The sequence below is a fragment of the Hylobates moloch genome, unplaced genomic scaffold, assembly GCF_009828535.3.
Source record: "Hylobates moloch isolate HMO894 unplaced genomic scaffold, HMol_V3 SCAFFOLD_6, whole genome shotgun sequence".
Classification (NCBI taxonomy): Eukaryota; Metazoa; Chordata; class Mammalia; order Primates; family Hylobatidae; genus Hylobates; species Hylobates moloch.
The window spans coordinates 12907792-12922822 of record NW_026652281.1 but is presented as its reverse complement, the minus strand read 5'-3'; the positions used below and the strand labels follow the sequence as shown (position 1 = coordinate 12922822).

At 39.6% G+C, this 15031-nt stretch overlaps 1 protein-coding gene across 2 annotated transcripts in view; it reads right to left on the bottom strand.

Annotated features, from left to right (window-relative positions):
* The window catches only part of ADAMTS18 (ADAM metallopeptidase with thrombospondin type 1 motif 18), a 151673-nt gene that overhangs the window by 23857 nt on the left and 112785 nt on the right, over positions 1-15031 (bottom strand). For both annotated transcript variants that reach the window (XM_058440643.1, XM_032156372.2), the window contains one exon: positions 14448-14692. In XM_058440643.1, coding sequence (XP_058296626.1) covers positions 14448-14692 — 245 coding nt within the window. The remainder of the gene's footprint in view (positions 1-14447; positions 14693-15031) is intronic.

The following is a 15031-nucleotide window of genomic DNA, read 5'->3' as shown; positions in this document are numbered from 1 at the left end:
ATGCACAAATTTGGAAAGACCGCCAGTGATTCAGTCTACTTAGCTGGACTTAGTCCAGAGAATTTTCCAGCCAACTGGCATGGAGTCTCTAATTTACAGCTGGCAAGCAACTTCCTTAAATGCTTCCAGGTCCTCCATAGAGCTGTTTAATGTCTACCTTTAACACACAAACCACCTGACTTCAGACACAACACTCAGCAGCTCTAACCGCAGGGTGCAGAGTTATAAAATTTACAACTTCTTAAGTTGGAAAACCACAGACAGGGGCTGGAATCTACCAACCACTCTCTGAAGGAAGGGGATGCAGTTTCTGTTTAGGGCACATAAAATTAAAACAAAGGAAACCCTGAATAATCATGGGTAAATAATTTTCTTTCTTTTGCCCCCACTTTTAATTTTTAATGTTAAAACTTTTTAACATTCCTTCAGTCAGTTTTGTATTTGTTTCATTATTTAAGTCTTCTTTTTTATTTTCTTCTTCAAGAAGTTGTCCTCATTTTGCCATAAAGGTTATGGATAGATTTTAAAGACTAGCTTTTTATTTAATGCATGCTAGGAAACTCAATAATGTATTTGATTGCTTTAAAAATAACGGTGCCTACTGAGTGCTTATTGTGTGCCAGGCAAAACACTGTACATGCATTATCTCATGTAAAATTGATAATGACATTATGAAGAAGGCGCTATTAATTCCGACAGTGTAGACTAATAAACCGATACTCAAAGTCACATAGCTAATAAGTCACAGCAAGGGGACTCAAGTCTCTGGTCTTGTTTAACCCTAAAACCTCACATCTTCACTCTCACAACATTGCCTCTCAAGCTTTGAAACATCAAGCCCAGGATACTAATTTAAAAATTTTAAAACTGTGTTAACTGTTGGAAAGACAACACTGGGCCTCCCTAGCGTGCTGCGACATTTACTTTGTGACACTGGGTTTGAACCTAAGAATTTTATTTCTTGAACATACTGGCATCTAATTTAAGCATACTTGATCTCCTCAATCCATTTTCCTCTGGATTTATTTATAATCATTGTTTTAACAACTGAAATATAATCGACTTTATTGGTTGGCCTTTTCTTGATAAAGCCCAAATGGCACCTTACACTCCTATGTCTCATGGAAGGAATGGTTTTGTGGTGTGGATTCATGTTTTTGTAAGCTCATATGATTTTTGGAAACTTTTATGACGTTAAAAATCAGCCAGTTTTCTTTGACTTCTTATTTGCTTCAAAGCTGGAAGAACATGACCAGGTATCATCATTGCTATTATGTGTCAGTGATTGAATTTGACAAGAGACAGTAATACAAAGACCCTGATCGGGGATTTGGAAACGCATCTGTTAGGCAGCTTCAAAGGTGTGGGCTGACACATTGAACCTTGACTACAGTTCTAATTCAACTCATCAACATTCCCCAGAGTGTAGTGAGGAGAAATAAATAGTGTTCTCTAACCCGTCACAAAAGTATTTGCCATGAATTAACTGGAGGCCCCCACTTCAAATAGCAAATGGCAATCTCTAGACAAATGACGTGCCATCGCAAAAGTACCTCTGAATCGTCCTCTCGAGCCTGACTTTTCTATCGTCTGTTCTGAATTAATTCTCCATTACTTCTCTGCTTCTTTTGTGTCTTGTGTCTTCACTCAGTCCATGCTGCTTGGCTAATCTCCCTTCCCTTACAGTGATTGTATCTTGAGGCACTTCCTTACTCATTTCTCCTTGGGGAGAATTCAGCAGGCAGGGTCACAAAGGAGCTGGACGACAAGGTAATACTTCGTCAATGGTGCTCACACTGTCATCTCATTGATCAATGCGCCTGTCCACCTGGTCCCCACCACCCTGTCATCTCCTTTGGCCAAAGAGTGGAGGAAGTTGTTTATTATAGTAATTTTCTTTAGATGTCTCTTCCTGCCTTGAAACTAGCCTGTGGTTAACCTATTTCTCACGTACTGTCATGAGAAAGGCTGCTGTAGTTTTCAGCTTCATGATTCTCCCTTATTACACTACGAATGGGATTTCAAAGAGTTAAACATCCTCTTCATCTGCTAAACATAGAGAAAAAAATTCCTAACATAAAGGAGAGCTTTTCTATTTTTTAAAACTTTTTAAAAAAGGTATGCTGTAAAAACACAGGTGGTCATATTTCAGCCATACAATAGCAACCTGTATTATCATGTCATACTGAATCACTTTGTTTATCAGACAGGGATAAAGTTACTTTATAATGAAACACTCATGATGAATTTCCTCACCTCCACTCCAACTGCATGACAGCTTGATAGAGAATGTGACTCATTCATTGTTGTGTGTGTGTACGTGTGTGAGAGAGATACAGACAAAGAGACAGAGAAAGACTGAAATGGGGGAAAAGGAAGAGGAGAGAAAGGAGGAGCATGAGCTAATAAGATACCTCATCTCCAGTCACTTCTAGAGAATGTGTCATCTCTAAGTGGACACCTCAGCTAATCATGAAAAAAAAAAAACTTGTGTACATTTTAATCCTTATTGCCAAGGTCCTCTAAAACTGTATATGAAACAGGCCTTTTCCGTATTGCTTAAACAAAGGACAAAGTCAGTGACCTTAAATTACCTACACCTAAACCTCAAGATGGAAAAACATTGCTTTCAGCCATACTCAAAAACCCAGCATATGTATGTGTCTACTTCAGATGAACTGCCTGTCAGCAAAGCCTTGTGTAAAGTTTCACTCTGATCTTCAGTTTTCACAATTCCATCACTTGAAAATTTAATTTCTTACACACACACCTAATTTAGATATTCAGGGGTGGAGAATTAAAATAGATTCAGTTTTTCTCCGTATTCGCAAACCCAATAAAACAAACAATGCGGTCACTGATACATAATATCCTAAACTCTATTAAAATAAAAGCTAACTTTTAAATTTTCCAGATGACTAACAAGTACACTAGTTCAGTGAGAGTTTCCTTAGCCTTTATGCCAGACTTAGGTTGTAGAAAATAAGTTGAAATACACGGAAATTATTTAGTTTTATATTAGCTATATCCATAGTGATCTCAGAAACTATATGATTGCTAAATCAATATTTATTTTTATGCTAATGTGCGCATGTACATGGCTAGTTATTTTTTTCTGGGAAATACAGAAATAAAACACATGGTCAAGAAAATTATATCCTTTTCTCCAAGTCACTTATATGCATATATGTGTATGTATTTCAAGATCAAAAACTTGATTGATTTAAATAATGCCTAAGAAATTTAAGACCTAAGACAATCATATAAATCCTTGATTACCATGATGTATTTCCCTTTAATACCAAGGAAATCAATGGGGCCAGCAATGTATAGATTGACATCCACCTGTTGCACATGTTGAAACCATCTAGAACCAAGGACCCAAGGAGAATCGATGTCTGTAATACAGACTGCATTTTAACAGTGGACTGGCATGTGACTTAGTGATACAAGTGAAGGTCTGTTTTCTATTTAGCTTAAATTTTGAGCTTCCCATGAAGACATTCTATAAAGTTTTGACATACAAAAATAACCAGAAGCAGAAGACACTTTTATTTGGCATCAAACCATGCACTTATTTCTTGGAGTTAACTGACAGCAGTCAATTATTTCCAGGATTGCATTATCCTGCCTTGTACTAGAAAACACCAAGAAATAAGTGGAATCATTGGCAAACTCAACACCCTGAAAGGGTAAATTGCTATTCATCTAGACTGAGTTAAGTCCACTGTGAACTAACTGGTCAGTGACTTCCTAGGTGTAAGTTATTCACTTCAGGAAAGCAAGTGTGTTAGGAAGCACACTGATTCCTCAAATGCATTTTAGGAGATCAAATTTCATTACTTTAAATGCTATTTGCTGTACTTAACTTTAAACCATATGGTTGTCAAGACCAGTCTCCAGAGATGATCAAATACAGTGGTTTTTCAAATGTGTATTACAGAAGCCTCGGGATCTTCAGAGGATTTCAGGGCTGAAATGGGGTAAAGACAGGCTGGGTTCTGGTCCCTACACTCCTGGCTTCAGTGAAAGAAGCTCTCCTTTCATTTTATGTTTTGGTTCCATGTAAAATTTTTCAATTTGAAAGAAGATTGCAACGAATGAATTTTATCATTGGATGTTGTTGACTCAATACATTTTCTTAAACATCCCACGATGTTCCAGATACTGTGCCAGATGCGGAAGCTACAAGCATAACTAAGTCATTGTCTGGTAACACAGGGTTTGGGGGTGCTGTAAAAGTACTTCAGGACAGTGCTAAAGGACACAGTGGAAGACATTAGTTCAGCCTAGGGAAATCATTTCTGAAATCAGGAAACTGGGACCCTGATCATTTCAGTGATTTTTCCAAAGTCATATAGTTTGTAGCAGAGCAACCTAGATCCCAGCTATTTACACAGATGTTCCTTGTCTAACCCATATTGCTTCCCAAAAGAATGGAATCCACCTCCCAACGCTTGTTTTTTTACATTAGTTAAAGACTTAAGGCTGTAAAGTTTTGGTGACAAGAATTATGTCTTAACCTTTTTTTCTTTTTCTTTGGAGACAGGGTCTCTGTTGCCCAGGCTGGAGTACAGTGGCACGATCACAGCTTACTGCAGTCTCAGCTTCCCAGGTTCAAGAGATCTTCCCTCCTCAGCCTCTAGAATAGCTGGGATTAGCAGCATGCACCACAACTCCCAGCTAATTTTTCTATTCTCATGGAGACGGGGGTTTTGTCATGTTTCCTAGGCTGGTCTCAAACTCCCGTGCTCAAGCAATCCACCTGCCTCAGCCTCCCAAAGTGCTGGAATTTTTGCACCTGGCCTGATTGTGCATCTCCAATATCTAACACAGGGCTGGACACTGAATGTTTTTTAAACGAGACAATGAGAGGAAGCGAACAGAAGAAAATTGTTCTGATGGTAATTACCTACATCGATACACATGAAGGCAGAAGAAAATGAAATTTAGCTAAGATATGGGGAGAATATGATGTCATACATACGAAAGGGAAAAAAAGAGGAACATGAATCTCACAGTGCCATCCTCATGTGTTTTGGAAAACATACACTTCTGCTGAATTTTACATCATCATAAGGACTTAGTGAATATACAATAATTTTAGGTGGCCAAGAGACGGTGCTTTCATTCATAGATTTATTCTTTCTGTGGATGGAACGGCATTTTTCATTTTAGTAGGTTCCCACAGTGATTTTAGCATTTCACAAGATTATAAAAATAGATTTAACATTTTTGTATTGGAGTAAATATATGTTTGGCTCCAAAAGTATTCATTTTGGCTCAATTCATAGTTGTTGTATGGAAAGACCTATGAACTTTATTTAACTTCCTTTAAAGAATACAGCCATGCATCACTTGGATATCAATATGCAGTCCACTTTTGGGAAAATATAATTTACTGCTTATTATAATTTCATGTTTTTAGAATATCTGTGTTCCATCCATTTTAGAGAGATACAAGCATGTGCTAAAAACTGACCAGCAATTTGATGATGTTCTCTAGAGAACAATAAAGTGTAATTTAAATACCAAAAGCATTAACCCAAATTATCTGAAAAGGTATCATAGACAAAATACTAGATAACTGGAGGTTTTGTTTTTTTTTTTGCTTCGAATACATTTGCAACTTTTGAATGAAGCCATAACTCCTTTAAAAATACAAGCAAGGCACGTTCAATTAATCATACAAGTTTCCATGTAGACTGTTTTCAGATAGGTCAAATTCCTTGGACATTAAGTTTTTCTTGAATCTATTGGTAGAATGAGTGCATAAAGATTTTGGAAAACAATAGCCAGGCAAATATGACCTTATTCCACTGTGGTGAAACCACAATTTTGTATTACTGGAGATATTGCTGTAGTTCTTATTCTTTTATGTAGTAGTAAATAATTATTTTTAAAAACATATTATACATATCCAACTGAACCTGGGGAAGACTTCGTTTTTATGATTTTATTTAGACCTACTCAACATTTGTCCTTACATCTTATTTTTGTTGTTGTTGTCATTCAAGGTGCTGTCTGTATTATTTACAAATAGATAGATTGATGAACCAGATCAATCTGAGAGAACTCTATCACCAATGGAGGCCGATCTTCCATTCCTCAAAAAAAAAACTTTTTTTTTTTGAGATGGAGTTTTGTTCTCGTCGCCCAGGCTGGAGTGCAGTGGCACAGTCTTGGCTCACCGCAACCTCTGCCTCCTGCGTTCAAGCAATTCTCCCTGCCTCACCCTCCCCAGTACCTAGGATTATAGGCACCCACCACCATGCCCAGCTAATTTTTGTATTTTTAATAGAGACAAGGTTTCACCATGTTGGCCAGGCTGGTCTCGAACTCCTGACCTCAGGTAATCTACCCGCCCTGGCCTCCCAAAGTGCTGGGATTGCAGGCGTGAGCCACCGCACCCGGCCATCTCAAAAATAACTTCTAACTATCAGGAAAAATCTTACACCCGGTGAAAAATCCTGAAGTTTAGTTTTTGTCAGGGCTAAATCATGCTGATGAATGACATATAGAGCTGTGCATGGATTAAATAAAGCACAAATATGCAGCCAAAAGACATATGAAAAAATACTCATCATCACTGGCCATCAGAGAAATGCAAATCAAAACCACAATGAGATACCATCTCACACCAGTTAGAATGGCCATCATTAAAAAGTCAGGAAACAACAGGTGCTGGAGAGGATGTGGAGAAATAGGAACACTTTTACACTGTTGGTGGGACTGTAAACTAGTTCAACCATTGTGGAAGTCAGTGTGGCGATTCCTCAGGGATCTTGAACTAGAAATACCATTTGACCCAGCAATCCCATTACTGGGTATATACCCAAAGGATTATAAATTATGCTGCTATAAAGACACATGCACACGTATGTTTACTGCGGCACTATTCACAATAGCAAAGACTTGGAACCAACCCAAATGTCCAACAACGACAGACTGGATTAAGAAAATGTGTCACATATACACCACGGAATACTATGCAGCCATAAAAAATGATGAGTTCATGTCCTTTGTAGGGACATGGATGAAGCTGGAAACCATCATTCTCAGCAAACTATCGCAAAGACAAAAAACCAAACACCGTATGTTCTCACTCATAGGTGGGAATTGAACAATGAGAACACGTGGACACGGGAAGTGGAACATCACACACTGGGGCCTGTTGTGGGGTGGGGGGAGTGGGGAGGGATAGCATTTGGAGATATACCTAATGTTAAATGACGAGTTACTGGGTGCAGCACACCAAAATGGCACACGTATACATATGTAACTAACCTGCATGTTGTGCACATATACCCTAAAACTTAAAGTATAATAAAAAAATAAATAAATTTTTAAAAAGCACAAATAAAATGACTCAGCTTGAAGCTTATCTTATGTTCAGTGACAATATGTCAATGGCCTGGCTAATGTGATCAACAGACAACAACAGGAGATTTCAGGGTCTAAAGGTGAAAACGAGAAGGAACTACATCTCTCTGTTTTGCACTTTCATCATTTTTTGTCTCATTCTTTGTTGTGGTTTTCCTGCAGATAATGTAAGTCCAACACAAAGCTTAAATTACCACAATAAACATATGTGCGTGCGGCATTACTCACAATAGCAAAGACTTGGAACCAACCCAAATGTCCAACAATGATAGACTGGATTAAGAAAATGTGGCACACAAACACCATGGAATATTATGCAGCCATTAAAAAATGATGAGTTCATGTCCTTTGTAGGGACATGGATGAAGCTGGAAACCATCATTCTCAGCAAACTATCGCAAGGACAAAAAACCAAACACCGCATGTTCTCACTCATAGGTGGGAATTGAACAACGAGAACACATGGACACGGGAAGGGGAACATCACACACCGGGGCCTGTTTTGAGGTGCGGGGAGTGGGGAGGGATAGCATTAGGAGATATACCTAATGCTAAATGATGAGTTAATGGGTGCAGCACACCAAAATGGCACACGTATACATATGTAACAAACCTGCATGTTGTGCACATGTACCCTATGTACCCTAGAACTTAAAGTATAATAAAAATAAATAAACAAATAAATAAATAAATAAATAAATAAATAAATGACTCAAGGAAAAAAAAAAAAAAAAGAAAAAGCTTAAATTACAAACAGAATTGTGGAAGCCTGCTGGAATGGTTCTGTGTTTATGAACAAAACTGCAGAGACAAACAACAGAAAAAATGGTTGCTTGTCATGAAGCGGTAAAAAACATATTTCTCATCAGGAGTGATTTGCACTTTGTTCTGATTGCACATGGCAGAGACTGTCAGATGCATGTACCCCTGTTTCCCTATTCAGGTTCACTTTCAGCCACAGAAGTTGGTTTGTGTACATTTGATTTGAGGTGGATCGAAGGCCGCTTGGCAAAAATTAATGAAGTCCTGCTCTCTAAAACTGATACCTTCAAGCCGAAAAAGCCCCTCAAAAGAAAAAGAAGTCTGCTGCTCAGATGCTTAGTAGAAAAGAAATAGGTAACACAATATATCTAAAAAATGACTTAAAAAAATCCAGAAATCTTTAATAAGAGAGTTCAACTCCTATGCCTTAGGTTTAACTAAAGTATAGTATCAGGGGCTGGATTCACTGTTGAGCTCCAGACTATCCTGGCCGTAGTCTATTTTGATTGGGAAATGCTAGTATCTTCCTCTCAAATAAAAATGCTGAGAGGGTTGGAAGAACATTTTCTAATGACAGCTTCTCTCGAGTAGGTGGTATGACATCTTTGACGGATGTCCACCAAACAGATGGACTGATGGGACTAGCTATCTCCTGTTAGGAACATGATGGGAGTTAACTCACGATCAAGGTTGCAAACTCAAGTATCTCCTGGGACTAGAGGTTTTCTTAAGAGTTTCAAAAATTCATATGTATAAGTCATCTGATATTAAAGCATTCATCTGTTTTGTCCATTTTAATATTATACATGGCTGGGCATGGTGCACACCAGTAATCCCAGCATTTTGGGAGGCCAAGGCGGGTGGATTACTTGAGGTCAGGAGTTCCAGACCAGCCTGACCAACATGGTGAAACCCCCATCTCTACTAAAAAACACATACAAAATTAGCTGGGCATGGTGGTGCACACCTGTAATCCCAGCTACTTGGGAGGCTGAGGCAGAAGAACTACTCGGACCCAGTAGGCGGAGGTTGCAGTGAGCCAAGATTGTGCCATTGCACTCCAGCCTGGGCAACAAGAGCAAAACTCTGTCACACACACACAAAAAAGTGTGTGTGTGTGTGTGTGTGTGTGTATATGTGCGTGTGCATGTGTGTATATATATGTATGTACATATATACATATGATTGATAGTGCAGGCCTAGGGCTGAACTTGACTTGTGATCACCAGTTTGCTAAATATGGTTTCAGGTTTCATATATATATATCTCATATATGTGATATACTCAGAAGGCAAAATAATGGCAATAGTAATTAACATTATGGGCAAAGTATTTTGTAGGCACTGAACTTATCTTCAGTTATCCTTATAATGGCCCTAATAATTAGCTCGTATTGTTTGCCTATTTTACAAATATAGACATTAAGTGACACAGAGATTAAGAAACTTGCCCAAGTTATATGGCTAGTTAAGAGTCTGTACTCTCAGCCATTCTGTGTGTAGAACATCTTAGAATTTAAGGTTATGTGTTTTATTTTTAATTGCCTACTACTCTTCTTCCTTAGTAAATATTTAAGACTAGTGTTACTTAATCACTACTCTTGGAGACTAATCCTTCATTTTCTACCACCATGGCCTAAAAAAAATATTTCTTTATCATCTACTAATAGTCCTTTGACATTATGGAAAATGCTACACTTTGGAAATCTGAATAATAGATTGCATGGTCTTAAAACTATGAAACTGGCACTTAGTGGGTTTCTCTGATTGCCTCCACAGAGGGTCTCAAATGTCATCAAGGGAATAAAGTAGCAAAGCCTATTGTAAACTGAATTTGCATAGCTCTTGCGTATGAGATTCAGACAGATTTTAAATACCTTAAAATCTGGATAGAAACATATACAATTGGAGCAAAAGCAGGAAGAACAGCTAGGATGCCATCCCTGTTGCCATGAATGAGGGCATCTCCACTCTCACGTCTGTGGGTGTGCAGGTGCAGGGCAAAAATACATGACAAGATGCCAGCATGACGAGAGATTTGCATCTACAAACAAATTCCATGACATCTGTGAAGATCCTGTTTCCAGCCTCTCCATGACAGGTGCATGCTCCTCTTTATTGGTGGTGTCAACCAAGGCTCAGCATTTCCTCACAAGGCACATTCTGGATATTGCAAGTATTTGGCTACTCCCAAGAGGCAGCTTATCAAAGAAAACTTGGATCCAAGTGCCCTGCTCAGTTAACAAATGATATACTACTATACTACTTTAGGTATTTTTAGCAACTGATTTGCATATTCATTCCAAGGCTTTTTTCATGCATTTTAAACACATACTCAACTGCCTACTTGACAGCTACTCTTGCATATTTAAGATACATTACAAATATATGGTGGCTAAAATGGAATTTTTCCCCATCCCTAAACCCATTTCCAGTCATCCTTAAGACAATAATAGTGGTAAAACCATCCTCCAAATGCTCAGGGAAGAAACCTGTGACTCTCTCACATCTTTCTCCCTCAGAGTTCATTTCTTATACATCTCTTGTAACTTTTCCAGCTTCCAATTCTCCACCATAATACGCTGCAAACAGATCCACTTCCCGCCACCTTCACAGTCACCATCTGTTTCAGCGTCTATTACTCCTTACCTGGAATTCTAGAACCATTTTCCTATCTCCCCAGTTTACTTCTTGCCTCTCCAATCACTTATTTACATAGCAGCCTGGTTGAATTTTTTTTTTTTTTTTTTTTGACACGGAGTCTCACTCTGATGCCAGGCTGGAGTGCAGTAGTGTGATCTCGGCTCACTGCAACCTCTGCCTCCTGGGTTCAAGCGGTTCTTCTGCCTCAGCCTCTTGAGTAGCTGGGACTATAGGCATGTGCCACCATACCCGGCTAATTTTTGTATTTTTTAGTAGAGATGAGGTTTCACCATATTGGCCAGGATGGTGTAAACCACCCTCTTCCTTGACATCCTGAGGTTGTTATTGGGTTGAAATCCAAACTCCTTACCATGGTTTATATTATCTGTGGGCCACCCCCTTACTATACCCATCTCACACCTCACTACACTATAGCTAGATTCTCCTATTTTTTAGTTCTTCTAAAATATTAAGTTGATACTCCACATCAGGTTTCATTTATTTATTCGGAGACAGTCTCGCTCTGCCACCCAGGCTGGAGTGCAGTGATGCGATCTCGGCTTATTGCAGCCTCTGCCTCCCAAGCTCAAATGATTATCCTGCCTCATCCTCCCAAGTAGCTAGGACTACAGGCATGCACCACCACTCCTGGCTAATTTTTGTTTTAGTAGAAACAGGGTTTCACCATGTAGGCCAGTCTGGTCTCACACTCCTGGCCTCAAGCAATCCACCTACCTCAGCATCCCAAAGCACTGGGATTACAGGGGTGAGCCACCATACCCAGCCCACATGGAGTTTTAAACTGTTGCTTCCTCTGCCTGAATTTCCTCTACTCTTTACCCGGTTGGGTCTTCTCATCCTTCAAGTTTCACCTCACATGGTAATTCTCAGATAATTCCTCACCAACTCTCTAATTCAAAAAGTCTGTTTTTTTTTTCTCGTACTTTATTTTCTCTCAAAGAAACTACCACAATCTATACATCTGCCTTCATTTATCTATTCATTTGTGTAATGCTGTACTGTACCCTTCAACACTCTAAGTTTCATTGTAGCAGGAGGATTTTCTTTTGTGTATCCACTACTATACACCCAGTTTACTGTCAATGTGAAATATAAGAGCAGCTCAGTGCATGTGACACAGGAACGCGGTGATTTCTTTTGTTTGAGACGGAGTCTCACTCACTCTGTTGCCCAGACTAGAGTGCAGTGATGCAATCTCGGCTCACTGCAACCTGTGCCTCCCAGGTTCAAGCGATTCTCCCGCCTCAGCCTCCCGACTAGCTGGGATTACAGGCATGCGCCACCACACCCAGCTAATTTTTGTATTTTTAGTAGAGATGGGGTTCCGCCATGTTGGCCCAGCTGGTCTCGAACTCCTGGCCTCAAGTGATCCACCTGCCTCGAGGGATTTCTTAACGTGTGGACATTTTCACTATTCTGCTTTCTGAAGTTCTAGCAAATCTAAGAATCCATGAGGGAAACTTCCAGATGTCATCTAATTTCACCCACCATAACTCAACGCACAGAATACAAACTCCCACACACTGGGTAAGAGAAATTCATTTCTATTGCTTTCCCCGTGAACCACTGTGAGCTGCAGAAGGTCATTACCAATATCATGGTAGCATGGTATTTGTTCAACGAATCATCCAGTCCCACTGTGCATGGAACTGAGAAAGATGATAAATTGAGTGCTTCAGTTTAGACAGAAGAAGTAGCTGCCTCTGAAAAACTGCCTTATTCATCACTAATCTGACCAAAATACCCTGAGATGACTGAGGACACAGCATGCTGTCAGCCCAGAAAACAAGCACTATGTCCCTTTCCTCAGCACCAAGAACACAGTAAGTGCCAACAGTCTTATGTGAATTAACATATATAAGATAGAGGAAAATAAATTTTAAGTAAAAATCATCACACAAGTTTATGAACACAATCTTCCTAATAGTTTTCAGATCAACCCTCTAGTTGCCACAGATCTATGTCAGTGTTGGTCAAAATACATGGATATGTTCTCAGTATTTTATGCATTCAAATCTGGATGACAGATGTTTGCAAAGAGCAAACTATCTATTCCCCACCTCTAGTAGGCTTTGTACCTCCCACAGAGGCAACATTTCACATTGAGAAAAACCGTATAATGACAAGTAGCTGAGCCCTGCCAGTATTGGTGATATATTAAGATAATGGTGTGGGCAAGTGAGCCAGGAAGACTTATGTTCAAACCTCAGTCCTACCACTTACATGTAACACAGTCTGTTTGAGGCTCAGTTTTCTCATCTGTACAATGGGGATTAAGTAACAATACCTACCTTCCTAAGGTGGTTGTGGGCATTTAAGAAATGAATGCATGAAACTGATCACAGAATGCCTGAACCTACTCTATTACAGTCATGATAATAATGATAATAATAACAGTTACATTGATCTTGCGTTTATTTGAGAAGAGAACAGTAATCTGAGTGTTACACAGATCTCATACTCCTGGGTGAAAAGACTTTGACTCCAGTTCAGCTCTGTTTTTTCCCTAGCTGTATGAGATAGGCAAGTCTTTTAATATTTGTTCATACTTGATTCCTTATTTTTCTGGTTAGTGAAGTCCATTTTCTACCTTAGTTTCACAGGTAAGAAACTGAAACTTAAAATGACTCATAAGAGTAGCTGGATATGCAAATACTCAGTATCATTTCTATACAAACTGAAGCAAATCACTTGCCTATAAGAGCCAACAGTCACCCCATTTTACAAACGGAGAAAAAGCACTCAGAGACATGATGAGGACTAAAGAAAATGTTTCTACGGTAATAGCCTTGCAGAGTCATTTCCAGATAACGTTGTTTCTTTTAATTATCATTTTTATTACCCTTTTTTTCCCCTTTTCTTATCTATGGGGAAGGTACAACCTACAAGATCATGGTAGTTTAGTATGACGAAACTCTGCTGACACCCAGGCAAGCATTTTCTCTACTATTAATCCCTTCTCCTAGGCCACTTGACCTATGTTGTGAATAGCTACAGTGGAGCATCCAAACGGCAGACATAGACAAACCAGAATAATATAAAAAGTATTCTTGCCACATTCTTTGATGTTCTTGAAACCTAAGCATATTGGTGAAAGGTTGACCTCTAAATATGAAAATCAACCCATTCTCTTGGAGGCCCTTTGGGTTCCTGTCCTCTTCCCCCAAATGGAATCACGGTCTTCTCCCCTTTACACTTTGAAATTTAGCCTATTAGGAAACACCTTTTTAGTTGTCGTTGTTTTGAAATAGTCTTCCTTTGTTGCCCAGGCTGGAGTGCAGTGGTGCGATCTTGGCTCACTGCAACTTCCGCCTCCCAGGTTCAAGCAATTCTCCTGCCTCAGCAACCCACTAATAGCTGGGATTACAGGCGCATATCACCACACCTGGCTAATTTTTGCATTTTTAATAGAGACGGGTTTTCGTTATGTTGGCCAGGCTGGTCTCGAACTCCTGACCTCAGCTGATCTGCCCACCTCAGCCTCCCAAAGCGCTGGGATTACAGGCATGAGCCACCGTGCCCGGCCAGGAAACACCTTTGAACTAGAAGGATTGGAGTTGTTTAAGCTGCCTCCAATTGCAGTCATCGCTATAAATGTAGCAAGAAGCACTAAAAACTGAATACACAGAAGAGGCTTACTTCAAAGACCAGCGTCTCATTTGTGGGCCCCAGCGCGTACAGACGTTCCGGGCGGTTGAAGGAGCGCTGGTATTCAAACGTGGTCCCAGCGAAGGGGAACTCCCCGGGCCAGTCGATGCTCCAGCCCCCGGTGAGGTAATACTTTTGATTGAGGCTTCGAACTGCCAGGTAACTGGAGGAAACCTGCAGTTCCTGGATTTCGATGCTTCGGGCGCCAGCTGGAATGATGACCACCGGATAATATTCTAAATGGAAAGAAGAGAGTATGTCTCAATTCTACCCTGTGCATTGGAGAAAGGGGACTAGAAATTGCCCCTGATATGTAGTGTTCAGTTTTATAGAGTGAGGTTTTTGAATCATTAACTAAATTCATTCTTACTCTATGAAGTAAACATGATCAATGATTTCATTGTCCAAATAGTAAGAACACTAGACTAGGGAAAATGTATGTGGCTTCCCAAAGCCTTCCAAGTATGTTTTCTGTGGACAAGAAATACACTCTTCCCCTTCCCGGACCAAAAAAGGCCACAAAATTCAAGAAGACTTTTAAAAAATCTTCCTAAGACCAAAGTGGGCGGATCACC